Source organism: Diceros bicornis, chromosome X (genome assembly GCF_020826845.1).
Source record: "Diceros bicornis minor isolate mBicDic1 chromosome X, mDicBic1.mat.cur, whole genome shotgun sequence".
Classification (NCBI taxonomy): Eukaryota; Metazoa; Chordata; class Mammalia; order Perissodactyla; family Rhinocerotidae; genus Diceros; species Diceros bicornis.
The window spans coordinates 119,082,253-119,104,622 of record NC_080781.1 but is presented as its reverse complement, the minus strand read 5'-3'; the positions used below and the strand labels follow the sequence as shown (position 1 = coordinate 119,104,622).

Below are 22,370 nucleotides of genomic sequence, written 5' to 3'. Positions count from 1 at the left end.
TGAAAAGTGAAATTAAAGTTCTAGCAAATGTTGAAGAAATGTTTTCATTTCCACCAATAGATAAAGAGACAGTCAATAAAGTATCTGATTCTGTGTATGATAAGGTCATAGAAATATATGGACCTAACAATGTTCAGAAAGATGATAGAAGTAGCATTGTTATAGAGATGATTGCTGCTTTAGCCAAGAAGGCAGTCTCTGCTTTCAAGATTCAACCACTTTTTTCGGGAGACTGGTCTTCCACCTTCTCATTTCTAGCTGTGGATAACATCATCCAAAGAGTTCAACACCAACCATATAAAACCTTTACAAAGATAAACAGAAGCTTGAAGGGGAACCCTGTTTCTCCACCAGAACAATTATCTATACTTACTCCTCTTACCTCAGGCCTGAAAGACAAAATGGACACTTTGGAAATAGGTAGAGGAGCACTTAATGGAAAAGAGAATTTCAAAAAGGAGGAGACTATGTTAAATAGGAGTGGTGACAGTGGGCATCCTTGTCTGGTTCCTGTTCTTAGAGGGATAGCAGAGGGAGAAGGTCAATACCGTATGATTTCCCTCATTAAGTAGCAGATAACAACAACAATAAACAAACACATAGAGACAGAGATTGGATTGGTGGTTACCAGAGGGGGAGGGAGGAGGGTGAAAGGGATAATTCGGCACAAGTGTGTGGTGATGGGTTGTAATTAGTATTTGGGTGGTGAACATGATGTAATCTATGCAGAAATAGAAGTATAATGATGTACACCTGAAATTTATACAATGTTATAAACCAATGTTACTGCAATAAATAAAAAATTAAAAAAAAACAAAAAGGAGGAGACATCAATGAAAACAGGCAGCATCCATGAGCCAATCTGTGCCACTATAACTGGCATTACAAAGAGCAAAGTAACTGCCCTAGCATCAGGGTTAGCTGAAGGTATGGCAAATAAAAAGAAAGGGGATGAAAAGAAAAAGGAAAGTCTAATTGGAAAAGGTAATGAGAAGGTATCAAAAGTTACGAGTGCAAAAAGTAAAGATACTCAGGGGCCAGATGTGCGTACAGGACTTAAAAAGAATGAAATCAAGAAAAAAGATAGCTTGGCTAGAAAAGATGAGAAAGGGCAAGGTGGTGTGGTATAGCAATGTCTCTCACCAGTTACCAATGATACAAAAAAGAAGAAGGTTGTCCTGGAACGAGATTTAAAAATAGATTATAAAAAGAAGAGTGACAAGAAAAGAGAAAATTCATTAGAAAAAGAGGATAGATCTTTTGAATCACCACCTCTGAAATCCAAGGTGAGAAGTAGAGAGATCCAAGAGAAGACGAGAGATTCGCCAGCTTACAGAGTTACAGATGACAAACAGATCTTGCATCCTAAACATGTCCAAAATGTCACTGAAAGCATTTATAGAAATAGAAATTTATAGGATTTAAAGAAATATCTTCTATCCAAGGACCGGTTGATGATTCAAAACCCCCAAATCCTCTAGGTGATAAAGCAGCATCTGTAACTCAAGCAGATGGCAAGGGTTTTGCACAGCCTGCTTTAATGAATTCAGCTAAACAAAATCCTCCTGCAAAAGAGGAAGAGAATGAGAAAAGTAAAGATAAAGAGAATACAAGTCAACCTAGTAAATCAGACAGTCCTCAGAACCCATCAGACAATAACCCCAGGATTTTCCCTGCTAACTTTTTAGAAGATGTTATCTCTGAAATAGTTAACAAATTGATTTTTTATTCCTCACCAGGTATGGATGACACATGTCAAAATGTAATCAATAATGGAAATCAATCTGAGCTCTATGACACAGCTATGAAACTGATTGACTCCCTGTTAAAGGAGTTTTCAGATGCTCAAATTAAAGTATTAAACCCAGATCAAGTAAGGCAGCTCCTCCTATCTGCAGATAGAGTTTTATCAGTTCATAAAGTACCTCTCAGGCAAAAAGAACCATCTGTGGATCAAGAAGCTCATGAGAAAAAAATAATTATGGATAAAATACCACCCATACATAAAATGGCACCTGCAACTAAAACACCTTCTTTAGATGAGGCACCTTTTACGGATAAAATACCATCAGTCAATAAAACGTCAGTCAATAAGATTGTTCACTCTTCTATATGCAATATTTTGAAGGATTATAGATCTCAATACTCCATTTGTAAGGACATAAATAGCAATGGTGAAAATTTAGCAAGAAGGCTAGCTAATGCAGTGATAGATGAAATTTTTCAGCATCAGCTAAACTTGCTACTTTATGATGAGGTTCCAGCTTCAGTAAGTTTGCCTCTAGAATCTAAAGAGATTATGAAAAAGGTCCATAAGGTGGCCCAAACAGCCTGCAAAGAATGTCAAACATCATCGCCATATACCATAATGCTGCCTTATGAATTTTTAGAAAGTATAATTTCTTCTCTTCTATCAAAAATTTTGTCAACAGTGGCCAACGCCAAAACAGAAATATCTGAGGATAATTTGTACCCAGAACTGGATTTTCTTCAAATCAAGTTAGTAAGTACAATTATGACAGAGATCTCCAACGATGAAGATATGATTATACAGTATGTAGAATCCTTACATCCTAATGATTATGAAATTATTCAATTAGTAGTTCAGACTATTTATAATAATCTCTTGCCACAATTTGGATCTCAAGAGAGCATACAAAATTGTGTGCAACAGTGGTTGCAAAATCCTTTCAGAAACCATAGTTAATTAGTTGTACAGGAAGTAGCTGGCAATCAGTTGCAGAACTATTTTTCTGGAGAGCTAACGCCACATCAACGTACAGAAATTGACAATGTTGTTGAAAATATCCTTAAAGATGTTATCCAAACCACTGGAGTTCCGCAGCCTCAACCATCATGGGCTTACAAACTGCCTTTTAACATAATAGAAGAAATTGCTGTAAATTTTTTGTCAAAGCTTTTATCTATGTTTCCAAAAGCAGATAAGGAACAAAACAATTCTCTAAGTGCTGAAATGCAAAAAATAATCTCAAAAATCTTAAGTTCATTCCAAGAATATATCTTTAAAAGTCAGATTATAGTAGTACCACAGGCCAAAGAATCACCCACTATATCTTTAGCAGACAGTGCAACTATTGAAAGAGTAGTTACTTCTGTTTACAACAGTGTTTTAAAGTGCTCTGGCTGCCATAGTTCAGTGTATAAAGATTTAATGGGTAAGAGCAATGTCCTCTCTGATATAATAGGGTTTTTAATGGTGAAGGAAATTTCCAATTCACAATTTCATCCTCAAGTAGAGGAAGAAGCATCAAGTTCAGAGTTAGTTCTGGAAGCTGTCAAAATTATGGAAAAAGTGGTTAAGATTATTGATGACCTTAAGTCGAAGAAAAAGCCTTCATCCGAAAAAGAGGCTATGTTAGACGCCAGGTTTTTAGAAGAAACACTGGCCTTATTCTTGGCTAAACTAGTAAAGTTGCCAAGTGCCTCAAGCAAAGATGCTAAAAACTTATCAAAGCCTGAGTTAAATAAAATTGCATCTCAATTGACGAAATCTGTGACAGCTGAAATTTCCAGAAACAACATTAGTGTTGTAGCTGCTAATCTTGACAAAAACTGTTTAAGTCCAGAAAGCATAGAAATTATTTCTCAGGTGGTTGATTCAGTTTATAATCATGTACTACAACAATCTGGAACACACGAAGAACTTTATCATGACATGAAAGGTACAAACAACGTCTTTCCTAAAGAGGTGGCTTCTTTAATTATCAGTAAAGTTTCAAATTATCCTTTAGAAACAATTAGCCCAAAAGATTCACGTGCTGGTCTCTTTGGCCATCTGGACACTGGTCGAATTGTTGAAAAGGCACATGTGCATGCTGTTAAAATGGAACCTGAGCTAGAGCAAAAAGAGTTAGATCAAGATTTAAGTGAAGAGGAACTTCCAATTAAAATAATTCCTCACAGTAGGAAACGACCAATCAATATCGATCCAGACATTGTTGCAGAACACTTAGGAGTTATTTCTATAAAAACCCAACCTCTTGAGAAACTGCAGATGGAGTGTTTAGCTAGAACTGGACATAGCATTGAAGCACTGAGAAGGATGTCAATAAGTGGGAGCAGTTACCCCACAGATGCATCTGATGCAGGAAAGAGAAAGAGAGAAAAACGCAGCTCATTGGATAAGGCTGGATAACTGAATGTAAAGCCCTTCGAGGTAAATGCAAAAGGCAATGGTGAAAAGAAATGAATAGTGAGTGAGACCTGGTTGTCCTTCTGTGATTTCCCTCGTCCGGTAGGTCTATGGGAATGCAATTGTAACCTGAAATTTTTACAATGTTATAAACCAATGTTACTGCAATAAACAAAAAATTAAAAATAAAATAAAATAAAAAAAATATGGTCAGTTTTCTCTTGCCCAGCCTAGTAGAATTGGACACTCTGATTCATCCAGTACAATTCTCTGCTTTCCTGGGACTTATCCCATCAGCAGTGTGGCTCAGTGTAAAGGTGGCAAGCTAGTTTCCATTAGCCAGTCAGACTGAACTGCCATTTCTTGAAGAACGGGAAGATAAGGAACTACCCTTAACAGAAAAATGGACGGATAGGAATTGTAGTCCTCATTTGGAAAATCAGAAGAAATGCAATTTTTACAATCCTCACAGTTCATTTTTATCGATATACATTATCATAGTACAATATGGGTCCAAAAGGGCCAGTTAGAATATCAGTTAAACCAGCCTCTATTAGAGACTGAAATCCTCAAACTTAAGGCTCCATAGTAGTATTGTTTTTACTTCAACAATACTACTTAATGTTTGTTATTCATAAACAAACATTAGATTGCAAGCTCTTTAGAGTTCATTCATTTCTTATTTCACTTTCGTTACATAACACATTCCTAGTTCCCCATACTCTTACATTCTCAGGATGTCCCAGTTTCTCTCCTATTCTACCCTTGTACTAGACCCAGTTGTCTTCATGCTGCTATTTTTATGAACTAGTTTCTCTGCATCCTATATTTGGGCTCCAAATATACTTAAATAATGGGGACTTGAAATGCCAAAACATTGTCCTTGGTACAGTTCAATTATTGAAAAAGTAGGTAATTGTGTTTACTGATCTTAGGGCACAAGGGCATAGGGATTGTCTTGCCAGGAGATGGAGTTCCACTGATCCAGCCCCACGTTCTCATTTAATACCAAAGCCCCTCGGTATAAATGAGCCTCTTGCACTGATGGTGTGCCCTCACACTAGGGATGTAGCCTGTGGCTTACAAACTGAGCAAAGTTCTATAGAACCAACCTGCCTGGAGCATAAGCCTAGGAGCATGTTTTCCTTAGCATTATTTTCCAACACATTGAACTAAGTCTCAGAGCTGGTGAATACACTGATGGGTATTTCTTTTTTAGTCTCAAATACTGGGATTGTAATAGACACTGATGGAATCTCCTTGGCCTTTAGTTTTTTGGACCAGGTGAAGGTCCTTTCCAGCTCTAAAATGTCCTTTTCCCTTTGGATTCTCACAATTACATTCACATTTACTTAGTAGTCTTCATTTGTATATAAGTAATTCCTTGGGCACAAGATCTGTGTGTCTAAACTGTAGAACGGTACCCCCAAGTCATTACTTCTTAATCATCTGCAGAAATATCTATTAGTTCTTATTCTTGGTTACCTGCTGTCTTCTCTTACATCCTTTATCAGTACTTGACCTCTTTGTAGCCCAGAGGAAGTTGGAAGAGAATAGCTAATCCAAAACAACTACCTCTGCTACTCTTAAGGGGAGCAAAAGCTGTCTTAAGGAAAGGAAACAGACATAGATAGCTCACCTAAGACAGATGCTTTGCGGGTATCTGGATAGCAGTGCCATCCATCCCCAACAGGGGGATGGGTTTGCAGAAAGAACAGTAGATCAGTTTAGGGAACCCAGACAACTCCCGGGCTACCTCAGTGAGGAATCCACAAGCAGGACTTCATTTGCTATTCTGAGGTACCCAAACTTCCCAACACACGAGACACATGCCTATTAAAGGCTCATACGGTGACACATTCCAAAGCCATATAGAATGACTTTTGATTTTTTGAACCACTCTTTCCCTCCACCAGCACACATAATCAAAATTGATTGTTTTCCATTTATTACAGAAGTTATTCTTTCATTTTGTTTTGCACAAAAGATCTTACTTTAAGGCAGCATTTATCTGAAAATCTGATTTGCAGTGTTACAAAAAGATCTAAGATTGATAACTCAGTTTAAAGGTTCTGTGGTGTCATTAAAGGCTACAGAAATGGGAAAAATCATTTATTTAATTATAACTCTCTTTTCCTTGATCTGTCTTTAACATTGCAAAATGGAAAGTGACATTTGACTAAGGAAGGTGCAGAGAAATGAAGATTTACTCTTTGAAATGCCCTTCATAAAATATGTTCAAAAGATTAGGGTGTGGAGGGGTGAAGAATGAACATTCAAAGCCCTTCACAATTTTGGCTATTATTCATAATTTTTAAAAATCCAGGTCAGCCAATACCTTGTCTTTTCTCATAAAAATATCTGTATTTAGATTACTCTATGATTATTTCCCTACTAAGAAGTTTAGAAAAACATGTTATCACGTCTAAATCTGTTACAAAACTTTCAAAGTAAATGATGAAAAGAGAATACAATTAAGATATTTGTGTATTTTGCATTTCTTGGCAAGTAAAAAGTAAAATTTGAAGCAAAAGAAAGAACCTCAGGGGCCAGTCCGGCGGCACAAGCGGTTAAGTGCGCGCGCTCCGCTGCGGCGGCCCAGGGTTCGCCGGTTTGGATCCTGGGCGCGCACCGACGCACTGCTTGTCAAGCCATGCTGTGGCGGCATCCCGTATAAAGTGGAGGAAGATGGGCATGGATGTTAGCCCAGGGCCAGTCTTCCTCAGCAAAAAGAGGAGGATTGGCGTCGGATGTTAGCTCAGGGCCGATCTTCCTCACACACACACAAAAAAAGAACCTCAGTTGAGTTCTCTTCTTTGCACCAGAGTGATATTATTCTTGAGTGCAAAAAAAAAGTATAGAAATGAGCAAATATTGCTTGTGATTTTTATTTATTTCTTCTTTTAAATATAGCATTAATAATAAGTTAATGGCATTTGAAGATAAATAATTTTACTAAACTGAAACTAGAAACCATATGAAAATTGCCTTATTACAATAGAACCACAGGAAAAATGACTGAGGCAATTGTTTTTAATATCCATTGTGTCTTCAATTCCAGATTGCTAGTAGGAATTCATTTCAGAATTTAATAAAGCCCGACATCACCAAAGTGGAGCTTTTAAAAGATGTCCAAAGCACAAAAGATCTTATCATTCGTTTGGTAGCTCATAATATTGATCGAGAAAATTCAAAAAATAAAGAAGAAGAGACTTTAACTTCTGATGAAGATGAAGTTGTTTTACAAGAGGTTGTAAATGAAAAATTTCCAGAAGGCCCATTTGAAGATCAAGTGAAAGAAGATGTGAAGCCCACTGCAAGCACAGTGGCTTTTCCCAAGCCGCTGATGAGTCAGAGCAATCTGAAAAAATTTTTGTCACTAGTAAAATGTTGTCATCCCAAATCCAGTCTAACTACAACAAATGTTGAAGCATCACCAGCTCAATGGACAGAATCTGAGGAGACACAAAAAAGAAGAATTGTTCCTAAGGTTGATGTGACTACCTCAAAACCCTCGACTGACACAAACTCTTCCTTTTGGGAGAAAAAGACACCACTAAGTGTAAGTGAGAAATGTGACTATCAGTGACTGGGTTTCTGTAGAAAGGGTAAAGAGTTTCACAAACTTAGTTCAAGTAATGTACGTTAGATAGGAAGAAAAGGGCATAAACCGTATCTAGGCAGTCTCTCCCAACTTTGATGATGTAAAAACAAAAGGGAAATGATTAACAGGCGAAGCCAGGAGCTTCAATTGAAGAAAAACAGATCATGGAAAGAGTCCTAGGTTAGTTAGAAGGACAAGAAAAACAGAAAATGGAAACCAGTTAGGAGAAATGCAAGCTAATTATTTAAAATAATAGATTTCATCCTTTTTTGTACTCTGACCTATAAATACTCATTGGAAGTTTCATGCACAGAAACTTCATGCCAGTGGGTAGGACCAGAAGATGGGCTGGAGGGGAATAAAAAGATTCATGCAAATTCAGCCTATCTGGATTTGAATTCTGGCTTTGCCATTTAGTGGCTATGTGAGCTTTGGGCAAGTTACTTAACCAACTTTTTTTCTTAAAAAGTACTTAGCCACCTTGTGGATACATGGCAAATTTCTAAAAATATGTTGAATATTTCTCCTGCAGTCAGCCCATAAACTCCACTATCACTTTGAAACACAGCTCCTGTCCCTGGGTCTGTATGCTTCTTAGTGATGGTCTGGGCTTTACTGACTTCTTGGGTTGGCCCTAACCAAAAAATGGTACCATACCATGGGTTGGGAGAATACATATGATTTAGGATTTCCCAGTGAGACAATTCCCTGGATTATCCATTTGCAATGATGTCCAAGTTAACCCAGAAACTGGAGTGAACCAGAGAAGACAAAACACAGAGATACAACTCTGGCCAGTTCAGGAGTTCACCAGGTCAATAGCCTTAACACAAACTCTGATCTATTTATTGCGAAGCCATGTGAGATTTCATGACCAAACACAGTGTGCCTGGTCAGCAATGCTGGCCACATAGATAACTAAGGAAATCTTATATTTTACTTGATTTATTGCAAACTCTGTTTTGTGTAATATCTGACTTATACTTTTCCAGATGGAAGAAATGAAATCTAGTACCGAACCGATAGATTTCTTCGCATTTAGAAATCTGAGTTCATCCTCATATGATGAAGAGGATCTGCCGTCATTTTCTAGGTATAGTCAGTTAAAACAATATGAGTTGGCTAAGAAAATAGAAGTCTGGAATAAAAAGTATGTTGATGGCAAGAATGGGCCCCTCAGATAAACCTGTGAGGAAGCCCCTCAACCTCCCCTCACTCCTTCCCCTAGCTCCCCACTGTGATTACTTCCTGGGCCTCCCCTTCCCATTCTCTCTCTCATTCCTGTTTATCTGATCTTTACTTTCTTCTTCTGAGACCTGCTTTCTAGTATAGTGATCTAGTTAGTATAGTTAGATTAAGTCTTTAACTAATGTGTTAGGTTCTTGAACCTGGGAGACAGGTCCTGGGTCAACAATAGTCCCTGCACTAATGGCCCCCCTAAAGGGATTCCTACTTAGTTCCCTTATGTACCTAAATGCTCAACAGTGTGGCACTACTTGTCAGAGGAATCTCAAGAATGGAGGGGGTGATGTAAATTGGAGCATTCAGGGAAGAATTCTCAAAAGCAGTGGAGTTTGAGCTAGGCTTTAAAGGATGGATAAGATTTAGATAAGACCATCCAAGTTGGGGAAGACTGTAAGAGAAAGGCTGGACTATGCAGTATTTATAGGGGACAGGGAGGAACAAAGTACATTGTAGACTTGAAGTCTGATTAACACTTTTTCTAGAATAGTCAAAACGTGTCTAAAATTGTTCTTACGTTTTTAAGAATATTCACCAACTGGGAAGGGTAGCAATTTGCATCATGAGAGAAATAGGATATAAGGAGAAAAATCTACCTGGCTGTAACTATATTTTTTTCCACGTGGCACTATGAAATTAAAGTTTCTTTTTGACCCGATGCCATTTTAGGACATCTACTCCTGGCCCACCATTGACCTCATCTCCCCTCATGATTGTTTTAAACACACATAATTAGGAATGCAGGCAACTCTCAATTATGTGTAGCATTGTAGAAGAGAAGGGAGCTCATATAAAACCAAATAAAAGTCAATGTAGTAATCATTTTCATTTGATTTGAGAACTCAGAGACATACCATTCCAGGTTTGCTTCTATATGAATAATGACTTTGACAGATTGTTCTTTTACTTACCCAGTATTCCTTCATATACTAAATACATAGAAAATGAAATGTCTTTCATCTTTTTTCAGTGATGATGATGATTGTTGCCAAGACCCAAGTGCCAAAATAACAGAAGGTTGGATTTTTTTCTTAATTTAAATTAGATAGTGTTTAAAAGGAGACTTTGTTCATTGCACTGATTAATTTTCTTATCGTCAAACATGAAGTTAATACTGAGTTTTCCAGTAGGTTGATCTGCTCTGGGGGAGTACTGGGTTAGTTAACTAGTTAACATGAGCCAACTAGTTTGCTTTTTCTCAATCACTAATAAGATGTCATTAATAATTTTGATGTAAAGTATGTAGTATGATACTATGAGTTTATAATTACCATGCTCCTATGGGAAATATTCAGAAAATAAGAGTTTATCACATCTATATGTGGACTAGAGCCCATGCTACTAGGATTTAATCATCTCTTTAAGAGTATATGCCTGCTTTGTATAACTAGCTTAGCCCTAGTAAAATATATAAAAAAGCTTTTAAAGCTAAAAATTAAACCTAAATTTGTTTACATTAAAATATGGCTAGGGTGGACCCCACTTTATTTTTTTGTCTCTATTAGAACTGACTCATTAAAATATTTATGAGTTGAGTTTTGGTCCTCTATTCTTTTAAAAGGATTAATATGGTTCTAACAATAACAGCACTGGCCTAGAGATAGGAGTGTCTTGTTTACTATAAAGGTGGCCTTGAAACTCAAAGGAATTGACCTTGATTATTTCAAGCCTGCAACCCACTGAAGAAGTTACTCAAGAAAGCTATCCTCTCCACTTGGGAGTGGAAATAACATTCATTAAAAGATAAAGCATAGGCTGACCCCGTGGCTTAGCGGTTAAGTGCACGCGCTCCGCTACTGGCGGCCCAGGTTCAGATCCTGGGCGCGCACCAACACACCGCTTCTCCGGCCATGCTGAGGCCGCGTCCCACATACAGCAACTAGAAGGATGTGCAACTATGACATACAACTATCTACTGGGGCTTTGGGGGGGGGGGAGGAGGAGGATTGGCAATAGATGTTAGCTCAGAGCTGGTCTTCCTCAGCAAAAAAAAAAAAAAAAAAGATAAACCATAGAATAGTGGTAAGTTTGCCAGAATTCCATGAACAAGTCATAGTCAGAAGATGATATATCACTGATGTGTTTCCTGCAGTATGGAATCATAGGCTGGTAGAGCCAGAAAGAAGCCATCTAGTATAACCTCCTCATTTTGGAGATGAAGAGACTGAGGTTCAGGGTGGGGAAGTGACTTGTCCAAGGTTATACAGTGAGTCAGAGTATAGATCCCAAGTCTCCTACACATGAATCCACTGTTATTGTTTTCTTCAACTTCATTGCGCTGAGTTATGCTTAGTTCCTATATCCTTCGGTAATATTGCACCTGTCCGGTTCATTCATTCATTCACATTCAACAAAGATTCACTGAGCACTTTCTTTATGCTGGACACTGTTCTAAGTTCTGGAGATAGAGCTGTGAATAAGAGAGACAAAGTCCTCACCCTCATTCTAACTTGGGAGTGGAAGCGGGGGGCATAAACACAATAACTCTAGATGGGAATAAGTACTTCCCATCTCACTTAGGGCAAAAGCCACAGTCCTTACAATGTCTTACAAGGCCCTAGATGGTGTGGACACCACTCCCCCTCCCCATGACCTCTCTGACCACCTCTCCTTATTAAGGTCCATCTTAATCACTCCACTGCAGCCACACTGACCCTCAGACATGCCAGGCATTCTCCTTTCTCAGGGCCTTTGCACTTGCTGAGGTGCCTGAAACATTCTTCTCCCAGATATCTACACAGCTCACTCTTCACCTTCTTCAGATCTTTGCTCAACTATCATCTTCTAAGTAAAGCCTTCCCTGAGCACCCTCTTTAAAATTGCAACTTCACAGCCACCCCAGCACTCCCTATCCTCCTTCCCTGCTTTCATTTGCTCCCTAGCACTTATACCATCTGATAGATTATATATTTTTATTTGTTTATTGGCTATCTCCCTCCCCTAGAATGTTAGCTCCAAGAGGACAGGGATTTTTATCTGTTCACTATATCCCCACATGCCTAGAAAAGAGGCACATACATACTCAGTAAATATTTATGGAATTCACAAATGAATATAAAGAAAAGAAAGAAGAGCCAATGTGATAGAGAGTGGCTGGCTAGATTACTTTGGCCCATGAAGTCCAGAAACATCAGACCTTAATGAGGAAAACGAAGCAGCCACAGGAAGATCTGGAAGAAGAGGGTCCCAGGCACAGGGTACAAGAAGTGCAAAGACCCTGGGATGGGATGAGCTTGGCATGTTAGAGGAAAAGAAAAAAGGCCAGTGCCTGGAGCCCAGTGAGAAGGAAAGTAGCATGAGATGGGGTTACAGAGAGAGCTAGGGGCCAGATCATGTTAGGGCCTGTTGTAGGCCATGGAAAGGAGAGCGGCTTACTTTTCTGGTTACAGTAGGAAACTTGTGGAGGATTTTAAGTAGAGAAGTGACAATCTGATTTATGACTTTTAAAAAAATCCCTCTGGCTATTTTTTGGAGAATGAGCTGAGTAGGGATAGGGTTAAAACAGGGAGACCAGTTAGTAGCCTTTCACAATAATCCAGCCAAGAAATGATGGTGGCTTGGACTAGGGAAGTAGCAGTGGAGGTAATAAGTGAACAGATTCAGAATATAAGTTGAAGGTAGAGTCAGCAGGACCCGCTAATGGACTGAATGTTGGGAGTAAGGAAAATAGAAAAATCAAGGATAATTCCTACAATTTTGGCTTGAGCAACCAAGTGGCTCATGGTGCCATTTGGTGAGACAGAGAGAGGAACAAAGGTAGGCAGGAGAGTAGGGACAAGAATTCTGTTTGGGCTGTATGAGATTGAGAAGCCGTTGGACATTCAAGTGGAAAGATCACATAAGCAGTTGCATAGTTAAGTCTAGAATTCAGTGGGGAGGTCAGGGCTGGCAATATAAATTCTTAGTTTCACAGAATAGACAATAAAATCTCAACTTGATTCTGATTATCTGGAACTCTCAAATACCTAGAATTTTTCTGTGCCTTCTTCATCAAAACAACTTCCTAGATATATCCAGAAGGGTTGCTATGCATTTAACCTAGACACTTAAAAACTGATATTTGGAATGATGGCCCTGATAAACCCAAATGGGCCCAATCATCAAAAAAATCAGTTCACATATGTGCAGTATACAAGACTTCCTAAGGTAGGAAAGTACATTCAGACACTTTAGAATAACCAGAATGGATAATAAAATTTAGGGGATATTCTGGTTAACCAATTCCATCAGATAATTCAACTAATGGGATCTCCCTCGTATTCAAGGTAACTGAGGTTTTACTAAATTTTTTTCTAGAACGCTTAGCCCAAGGGTAGTCCAGAAAGAGTTCCCTCCTCTTGGTCCTTTCTGATTACACAGGTATAAAACGCATATCAAACACACACGTTATTTCATTTGGTCCTCTTGTGAGAAAGTAGTCTCATCCCCATTGTACATACATATGAGGATACAGAGTCAGAGAAGTTAGAAGTAACTTGCCAGTGTTCACTGAGCTCTAAGTAGCAAAGCTAAGACTCAAACGCAGTTTTTATGACTCCAAACGAGTCCAGTGCTCTTTTTTACTACTTGCTGCCTCCCTAGCTGTGGGTCTTTTAAAAACTTCTTTTTCGGTATCATTTCTACATCCTTAGGCCAAATTTCAGTCACTGATGTCTCCTGGAACTCAGGGAAGTGCCTCAGCGCTCTCCTGATTTTCACAGGAAGTAACTAATTCCTAAGACCAGCACCTTCCTTTCTAGCATTCCTTTAGCTGGCGGCCTCATTCAATTTTTTCGTAACATCTACAACCAGAGAGCTGTAGGGGTCCTTAGAAATCACCCACAGCCTAATTCTCATTTTACAGATGCGCAGAGAGGCCCACAGATTTTGAGTGCTTGTGCAAAGATGCACAGCTAGTTGCTGAGCCTGCCTCTCCTGATGTTCTGGCTGGCACTCCTTCCCCCAGTCACACTCCATCTTTCCCAGTTTCTGAGTACATAGCCAAGACCTGTGCCCAGCATTCTAGGGATCTCACTTCTTTCAGCTTTTTGTTTGATTCTTTGATGATTCTTTGATGAAATTATTGAGATTATTTCTCTGCCAAAATTTGTACATGTCTCAGAAATAACTGTTTTCCAATATTGTGTTTTGATCACAGAAAGTCTTGAACATCCAGATCTGGAGACTGCAAGCAGTATTAAGGTAAATATTTTTCACTGGCCACTCATTGTGAGCCAGTGGAGCCTTAATAGAAATAAGGCACTGCCTTCGTGGTGTGCTTTGAGGGGCATCAGAAAGCACTCCCTTCGTATACCTTCCCACACCCAAATCTCTCCCAGCTGGGGCCAACCACTGGTGCCTGGAAATCTTGTCATCAAAATCCTCTCCTTTTTTTTTAAGCATTCTTTTTTTAATTGAGGTCATATTGGCTTATAACATTGTGTCCATTTCAGGTGTACATCACTATATTTGTTTCCGTATAGACTGTATCGTGTTCACCACCAACAGTCCAGTTTTTATCTGTCAACATACATATGTGCCCCTTTACCCCTTTCACCCTCCCCCTATCCCCTTCCCTTCTGGCAACCACTAATCTGTTCTCCTTACCCATGTGTGTGTTTATCTCCGACATATGAGTGAAATCATACTGTATTTGTCTTTCTCTGTCTGACTTATTTCACTTAGCATAATATCCTCAAGGTCCATCCATGTTGTCACAAATAGAACGATTTTGTCTTTTTTATGGCTGAGTAATATTCCATTGTATATATATACCACATCTTCTTTATCTAGTCATCAGCTGATGGGCACTTGGGTTGCTTCCACGTCTTGGCTATTGTGAATAACGCTGCAATCAACATAGGGGTGCATAAATATTTTTGAATTGTTGATTTCATGTTCTTTGGATGAATACTCAGTAGTGGGATAGCTAAATCATATGGTATTCTATTTTTACTTTTTTGAGGAATCGCCATACTGTTTTCCATAGTGGCTGCATCAGTTTGCATTCCCACCAGCAGTGTATGAGGGTTCCCTTTTCTCCACATCCTCTCCAACATTTGTTGTTTCTTGTCTTGTCTTGTTTATTAGAAAAAAAAAATCCTCACCTTTGGGTTAAGTCATTGTCCTTGTGTAAATGCACAGAGTAAGCCACAGTGCCCCTTAGCACCTTAGGACAATTCCATTCATTAGCTCAGTTCCTGTAGCCTCTGGAGAAAAGCCAAACAGGAGTGAGTCACAGTGCACTCCCAGGTAGACCCAGACAAGGGACCTGGTGGGGGCAGAGAGAGATGCTTTGAAGAGGCAGGGGCACTGCTTGAGGGAAGTGAGTGCTGATTCCCACTACTTCCCAATGTCCCTGAGGACTGACCCTTTATAGCCAGCTTTCCAAAAATCTGGTCCAATCCTCAGTGTGATCCCAGAAATTCCCCTCCCCAACCCTCTTAGGAGGTTTTCAATGAGGGCTGAAGCTACAGATCCTCCTCTCTGTTTTGTATCACCTTTGCTTTCCTCGTAGTTCACTTTAACCCCCCTCCCAGCATGTGTACACACACACACACACACACACACACACACACACACACACGGCCCATCAATTTCCCAGGTACTTCTCATTTAGCAATACTAACATCTATTTGACAATCTCAAGCTTCAAAGTAAAATATTAAGAGGAGAGATAGACTCTCCAGTCTGGAGGCCTACTGACAGGCTTTTCCTTTTACCAAGCTGACTCCCTGGCTCATCGGTACTCTTTTTGCTGACTGTCTTTCTTCTCACTTGCTGGGGTTTTTCCCATTGTAAAACTATAAAGGTATGATCCATTAAGTTACTCAGCATCCTTTATTGAATAGCACAGAAATTTCTGCTCACGTTTAGCTCTAGGAAAACATTAGTCTTCGTGTATATGACTACAAGTGCTCTCCAGTGTCAGACACAGAAAAAGAAACCATCATATTTCCCTAAATGCCAAAGTCCTTACCATAGTCTACAGGACCCTACATGAGCTGCCCATCCTCTCTCCCCTTGTCCCCTGTTACCCCTCTGTCACTCTGTTATCCCTCTGTCCACTCACTCTGTCACTCACTCCAGCCACACTGGCCTCCTTACTTCTCCTCTAACATGCCAAGCACACTCCCACCTTAGGACCTTTGCACTTGCTCTTCCTCTGCCAGGAACACTCTATCCCCCGATAGCTGTGTATCTTGCTCCCCCATCTCCTTCCGGTCTTTGCTCAAAAGTCACCTTCTCAGTGAGGCTTTCCCTGACCACCCCATGTAAAATAGAAGTGCGCGCACGTGCACACACGCACGCACGCGCGCACACACACACACACACACACACACACACACACACTATCCCCCTTATCCTACTTTATTTTTCTTCATAGCACTTAAGTCACCATTCAATCATTCATTTATTTGGGAATTATTTATCAAGTGCCTACTATGTGCCAGGCACTGGAGATTCAGCAGTAAACAAAGCAGACAAATGTTCCTGCCCTCATCCTCTGGGAGACTATATATTCACTTGAATATAAGCGTCATGACGGCAAGAGCTTTGTCTGTTTTGTTCATGACTGTATGCCCAGCACCTAACACAGGACTGAAATATAGTAGATGTCCAACAAACATTTGTTGAAAGAACAGCCTTAGCTGTCAAAGCCAAATTTAGTCTCTATGTCAGGATTTCTCCAGCTCTACTTCCTGTAAATCTGATGTACAGCCATATTTGGGAACTCCTACACAGAGCAGAGGTTCTCAACCCTGGCTACATTAGAATCATCTGGCAAACTCTAAAGACAACTGATGCCCGGGTCCCACCCCCAGAGATTCTGATTCAGTTGGGCTGGGTTGCTGCCTGGGTATTGGGAGTTCTAAAAGCTGCCCGGGTGATTTGACTATACAGCCAACGTTGAGAACCACTGACTTAACCTCCTCATGTCAGGACATTTGGTAGCGTCTGCCCTCCTGCTTCCTTCAGATCAGGCATTCTCAACCTGGCTGCACATCAGAGTCACCTGGGCAACTTAGAAAACAGCCCAGCACTTGCCCCACCCTCAGGGATTCCTGTTCACTTGGGGTGGGGCCCAAGCATGCCTATTATTACAATTTCTCCAGATGCTTCTATTGTGTAGCCAGGGTTGAGAACCAGTGCTTTATATTGACCCTGTCGCAGTTTATCCCTTTAGGTATCCTATTTTGCAATGTCTTAATTCATAAGCTGCCTCAAATTCTCCTAGAAGAATTAGAGTTAAACTTTTACGATAATACTCTGCCCCCCACACACACCATCAATACAAAACACACTTCTCTCATCTCACGTGCATTTAGGCCTTACTTCATTGATTTGCCACTTCCTTTTTACCTGCCACCACCATGGAGTGGCTACCCTGCAACCCAGCCACCTCCCCCAGCCTACTTTCTGCCCTTCTAGGATCATGCTGCTTCTGCATTCCAGGAGGTGAGAAAGGTCCACAGAGCAAAGCATCGGAGCCACTATCCCTGCCCTACCACCTCCATGCTCCTGCAACCCCACACCACCACTGACTTGCTCCAGACCTCACAATTGTTAGGAATTCTTTAAAAGGAGATAGAGGTAGTAAAATGGACACCCCTTTTCCCCTTTCTCCTCTTAAGACCTCCCCTATCATTATCTTCTCTCAGAGAAAGGTTTAAAACGTTTTATTTATTCCAAGCTCCAGGAGCAAGGGAACAGGCATGCCTCACGCTTTTTGCGAACTGGGACACCTCACCCCTTGAAATTCTCCTACAGGGACAGCCCACGGCCAAGTCTGGGGCCAATCCTGGGTGTCATAATTGGCAAGAGAGGCATGAGAAGTCATGCCTAGGAACAACCAAAGTCCCAGAGAATAATTGTTTGAGACTGCAGGGCACTGAGATTATTGTGTACAATGCCACAATGGTTGTGCTCTGTCCCTCGAGGGTTTCTAGGTATTTCTAGTGTTCACTGTGTAACAAAGGCCAGAAGCTTAAACTAGTATTTCACCTTTGTATTGGCAGTTTACCACCCTCTATCGACGCAAAAGTGCTCTGGGCAGCCTGTGTTCTTCAGATGATGGCATTTCAGGTACAATATATTTATCATTTTATAATAAAGCTCTCAATTATGTCATTTTGAATATAGAAGTTTTGAAACAATATTACTTACTATATATATAAGATTGCAGTTTGTAGGTTATTCTGCATTTCTCTGACTTGAACCTCACAGCAAAGGGGTGACAGTACTGGAAATAACATTTATTGGGTACCAGCTATGTACCAGGCATTCTGCTACGTGCTTTTCTCACCTGTGAAGCATCATCTCCTTTGTACTGACGAGGAAACAGAGTCAGTGAAACGAAATAGCTTACCATGCCATGCTCCCTCTGCAAGCCTTAAAACCTATTTTACCGAAGAGAAAATGGAGGCAAATGACCTGTCTGAGGTTGCACAGCCAGCAAGTGGCAGAGCCAGGGTTCAAACCCCACAAGTCTTGTGGCTTTTATCCCACATTCTTTCCTTCTGCCAGACAGGGGCTATATCTAGTGGCCACTGCATCTCAGAATTGGGCAGCAACCAAGGACAGCCAGCAGAGTTCAGCGGCAAGTAGAAAAGATCCCATCTAGGTTTCCGACTGCATGTCCAATCAAATAGTAAAGTCACGTTCTTCTGTACTTTTAGTTTGACAGGGACACCTCCTCCCAACCCCTGCATTCTGCACATTACAGCAACTCACTGGGCAGCAGTTACAAATTTAAATAACATATTTTTGCTCTGATAAGGGCTTTTGGAGGAAGAAATGCATAAATGGCCAACCTTATGCTAAGATGCTCAAAATAGTAAAAAGGCCCACAGAGGAGAATTTATTAGACACTACATTGATGCCTGTTTATGAAAACCCACAAAAAAAAGAGGACTTCTGGACCAACACATGCACATTACAGCTTTTGGTGTATTTTTTACAAATATGGTTTTATTAGGAATCTAAATCAGTTCACAGTGTGAAGCGTCGTTCTGCAGCACTTGGCGTGCATCATGGCCCACTCACTTTGGCCATAAACACCCCAGGCACACCTTTCTCTTCAGTGAGAGACCAGGTGAACCCCACCACATTGCCCACAAGCTGATCAAAGGAGCATCAGGGTATCTTGAGAGTTGGTCTCACCAAGCTTTGGTCGTAATATTTAACTCTCCTACTTCCAGTACACTGTGAATGCCACACCTACAGCTTGATTTCTCTTGTCAGCAGTTTTGCTTTGAAAGGAGTTCGAATTGTTAGCCAAAGGGTTCACTGTGCCCCTAGGGATGAGCTCCCTGCATGTGCTGTTCTTCTAGCCAGTGCCAATCTTGAACGATATGCAGAATCTACTAGTGACTGCAAGTTGGGGGCAGTGTCTCAAAGTGCTATTCAGGCACTGCTTGCAGCAGGATCCCCCAGCTTGCTTATCAACAATGCAGAATCCTGGCCCCTCCCCAGACCTGCCCAGTCAGTATCTCTGGGAAATGGTGTCCAGGCACCTGCATTTTTCACAAGATCTTCAAATTGCAAAAACAAAGCTTCATTTTCTCCCCTCCAGTGAGATTTTCAGAATATGGCCTTGCAGCCCATGCCTCAATCCTGTAACTAAAAGTCTTTGTCTTGCTTTTTGAGACTGTAGACTCTCCTTTCAAGTGTCTTTGCCTCTGCAGATTTTGGCCTTTTCCTTATTAATTTCTAGGTTATTCTTTTTTTTTTTTTTTAAACTACCAGCACATTCCAGTACTGCATTATCAATTTGAAGAGCTAAACTATTTTTCCTTTATTTGGGGGTAAATTTGCTCTCTGCTACCATAGTTTTAATCACAGACTCTTGAGGTCCCAAAGTTATATTGCTGGAGAAGGTAAAAACTAGGTAACTGTAAGAGGTACAGGAGAACTTTGGCTTTTACTGGAAATAAGAAAATACGTGCTTGATTGCCCGGTGTCTTTTCACGACATCCTGTCATGATGACTCAACAGCATAGATAAATGCTCATTTCTGTCCTTACAGATACAGTAATCATTGTGTTAACATAAACTCTGATATGCTTTAAGAGCTCTTTGCACAAGACAAGTGGTGCAGAAAAAAGGGTCCCCATGGAGACTCTTATTGGCCACACAAGTTCTTTATAGCTCACACAACAGATCACTTGGCATCAGTCAACTGAAAATTTACCCCAAGTGAGTGAGAAATGATAGCCTTTGTTAATGCCCTGCTGCTTTTACCTGGACATTCTAAAGTGGACATCTGTACCGTTGAGAGTTGCAAGTTACCTTTTCATGTGGAATTAGCTCGTCAGGCTTTTTTGGATAGTCATCTACTAGCATGAGGGAGGCAGCCGCTGCTGAGCTGGCTCAAGAAGCATCAGGGTGCAGGGAGTGCAGAGCTGGCCTGCACGTCAGAAAGTCTGGGCCCTAGTGCCAACTTGGCCACTTTCTACCCACGTGACCTTAGACGAAGCGTCTGACCTCACTGAATTTCTCCCTCTTCCTTCCCAGGGGCATCTGAAGGAGCAAATAAAGACTCTTTGTGAAAGCACTTTAGAAACCAGAAGTTATTATATAAATGCTTCTTTCTGAATCCTAAATTATCAATCCCCATGCCTGAAAGCCTCAACTGGAAAGCCCAATAAATGACCATATTTCTCTTTTGGTTCATTCACAGACGCTGATAAGCCCAGTACTTCCAAACAGGGGTCTGAAAGGATGAGGAGGGTATCATCAGCTGTATCCAAAGTGTTTTTAAGATCGAATGCCAGTGCTCCCAAAACTTCCTCACCCTCACCCCCTCACCAGGACAAAAGCTGAGGCTACTATACCTGGCATCAAGAAGCGTGCTGATCTTCCTCAAAAAATAAATGGTTTTTGAAGCATGACATTTTGTCCTACATGCTGATTCTTATAAATAACTGAAAATAAGAGCAAAGAAAGTACAAAAAGGCAGTTGGGGAAAGGAGGGTTTGATAAATGCTTTTGAGAGGCATTGTGGCATGAGAAGAGGGGCTGTGCCTCACGTACAGATGCATCTACCAGGTAGTGTGGGATTTAAGCTCTGCTCGAGGGCCCCGCAGCCTTGCTGGGAAGATAAGACTAACTTGGAAGCAAAAGTGTGACACCGATAAGACAGTGTGTTATACCTATTTCAGGTGCTCTAGGGGTTCAAAGAAGGGCGTCATCGCTGAGCTGGAGTAGTCAGAATGAGTTTCCTGGAGGAACTCGAACTGCGACAGTCCTCAAAGGACAGGTAGGATTAGGCAGGCATGTTCAGCGCCAGGCAGGCTTTCACCTCGGATCACACAGCTGCATACAATGCTGCCATGCCTGAACGGTCTAGTTCAGCACTGTCCGATAGAATGTTCTACGAGGATGGAAATGGTCTGTCTATGCTCAGTCCATGACAGTAGCCACTAGCCCCACATGACTCTTGAGTCACTCGTGTGACTGAGGAACTGAATTTTTCATTTTATTTCAATTTAAACAGCCACGTGTGGCTAGTGGCTCCCTTATTGGACAGTGCAAGTCTAGTTAGTACATGGCCTCAGGGACACTAGTCAATTCAGATTAGGTTGAGGGGTTCCCTGAAAGTTCATTCCAAAGCCTATCCTCAAACACCTAGGGCAGTGCAGAGATCTGACTCCTCAGAGGGGCTTTGAAGCCTCCAGGCATTCAAGACACATAAACCACCAATGTGGCCAGCGGGTAGCTCATGCTTTCCAGTCATACCTGTGCCCCTGCACTTGCCAAAACTCAATTGCTGGAGAAAGGACAGGCCCCATCTAGAACACCAAAGTCAAGGAATCACAAAGAGCAAATCAGAACCTGCACCTGCCAGCTGGCCTCAAAGACAGTACTTGGCTAGAAACTGCTTCCATGGGACAGTAACACCACTCTGGCCTCCCTCTACCCACTCAGTAAACAGGAAGATGATCAACTAGTCATTCTCATACCTCAGCTTTATCCAAGAATTTAGGTCAGAGGAAGGTCCCAGCCTTATCTAAAACTCCTCGGGGAAATATTTCTAGGCAAGTAAATTTCCTTTATGCTGCACCTATAGTCCATAAATGTTATGTTTACTGAACTTTAACAAATGGAATGGCAGGCAGTTCTGCCCAAGTATCACATGTACCTAAATTTGGCTGCCTTCATCTACTGTCTCATTCCTGCCCTTACATACTGAAGTTCATCATATGCAGCAGCATAAGTTTTAAAGTTAGTTTTTAAAGGTCCACAGTAATGACAAACACTGATCTTACATATGGCTTTGTTTTATTAATAAGCTATACAAATCCAGTTCAGAATTCAAAAGTTACAAAAGGTACAGTGAAAAGTAAGCCTCTTCCCCTCTCCTCTCCCAGCCGCCACCTGGTTCTCCCC

At 40.8% G+C, this 22,370-nt stretch overlaps 1 protein-coding gene across 1 annotated transcript in view; it reads left to right on the top strand.

Moving 5' to 3' along the window:
- LOC131400355 (fibrous sheath-interacting protein 2-like) overlaps window positions 1-20,866 on the top strand; it is an 82,758-nt gene extending 61,892 nt beyond the window's left edge. Inside the window, 8 exon segments of the mRNA XM_058535110.1 lie at window positions 1-518; window positions 780-1,382; window positions 1,415-2,671; window positions 2,673-2,703; window positions 2,706-4,177; window positions 7,215-7,715; window positions 17,999-18,065; window positions 20,662-20,866. Coding sequence (XP_058391093.1) covers window positions 1-518; window positions 780-1,382; window positions 1,415-2,671; window positions 2,673-2,703; window positions 2,706-4,177; window positions 7,215-7,715; window positions 17,999-18,065; window positions 20,662-20,804 — 4,592 coding nt within the window. The 3' untranslated portion in view covers window positions 20,805-20,866.
- Window positions 20,867-22,370: the final 1,504 nt, after the last annotated feature.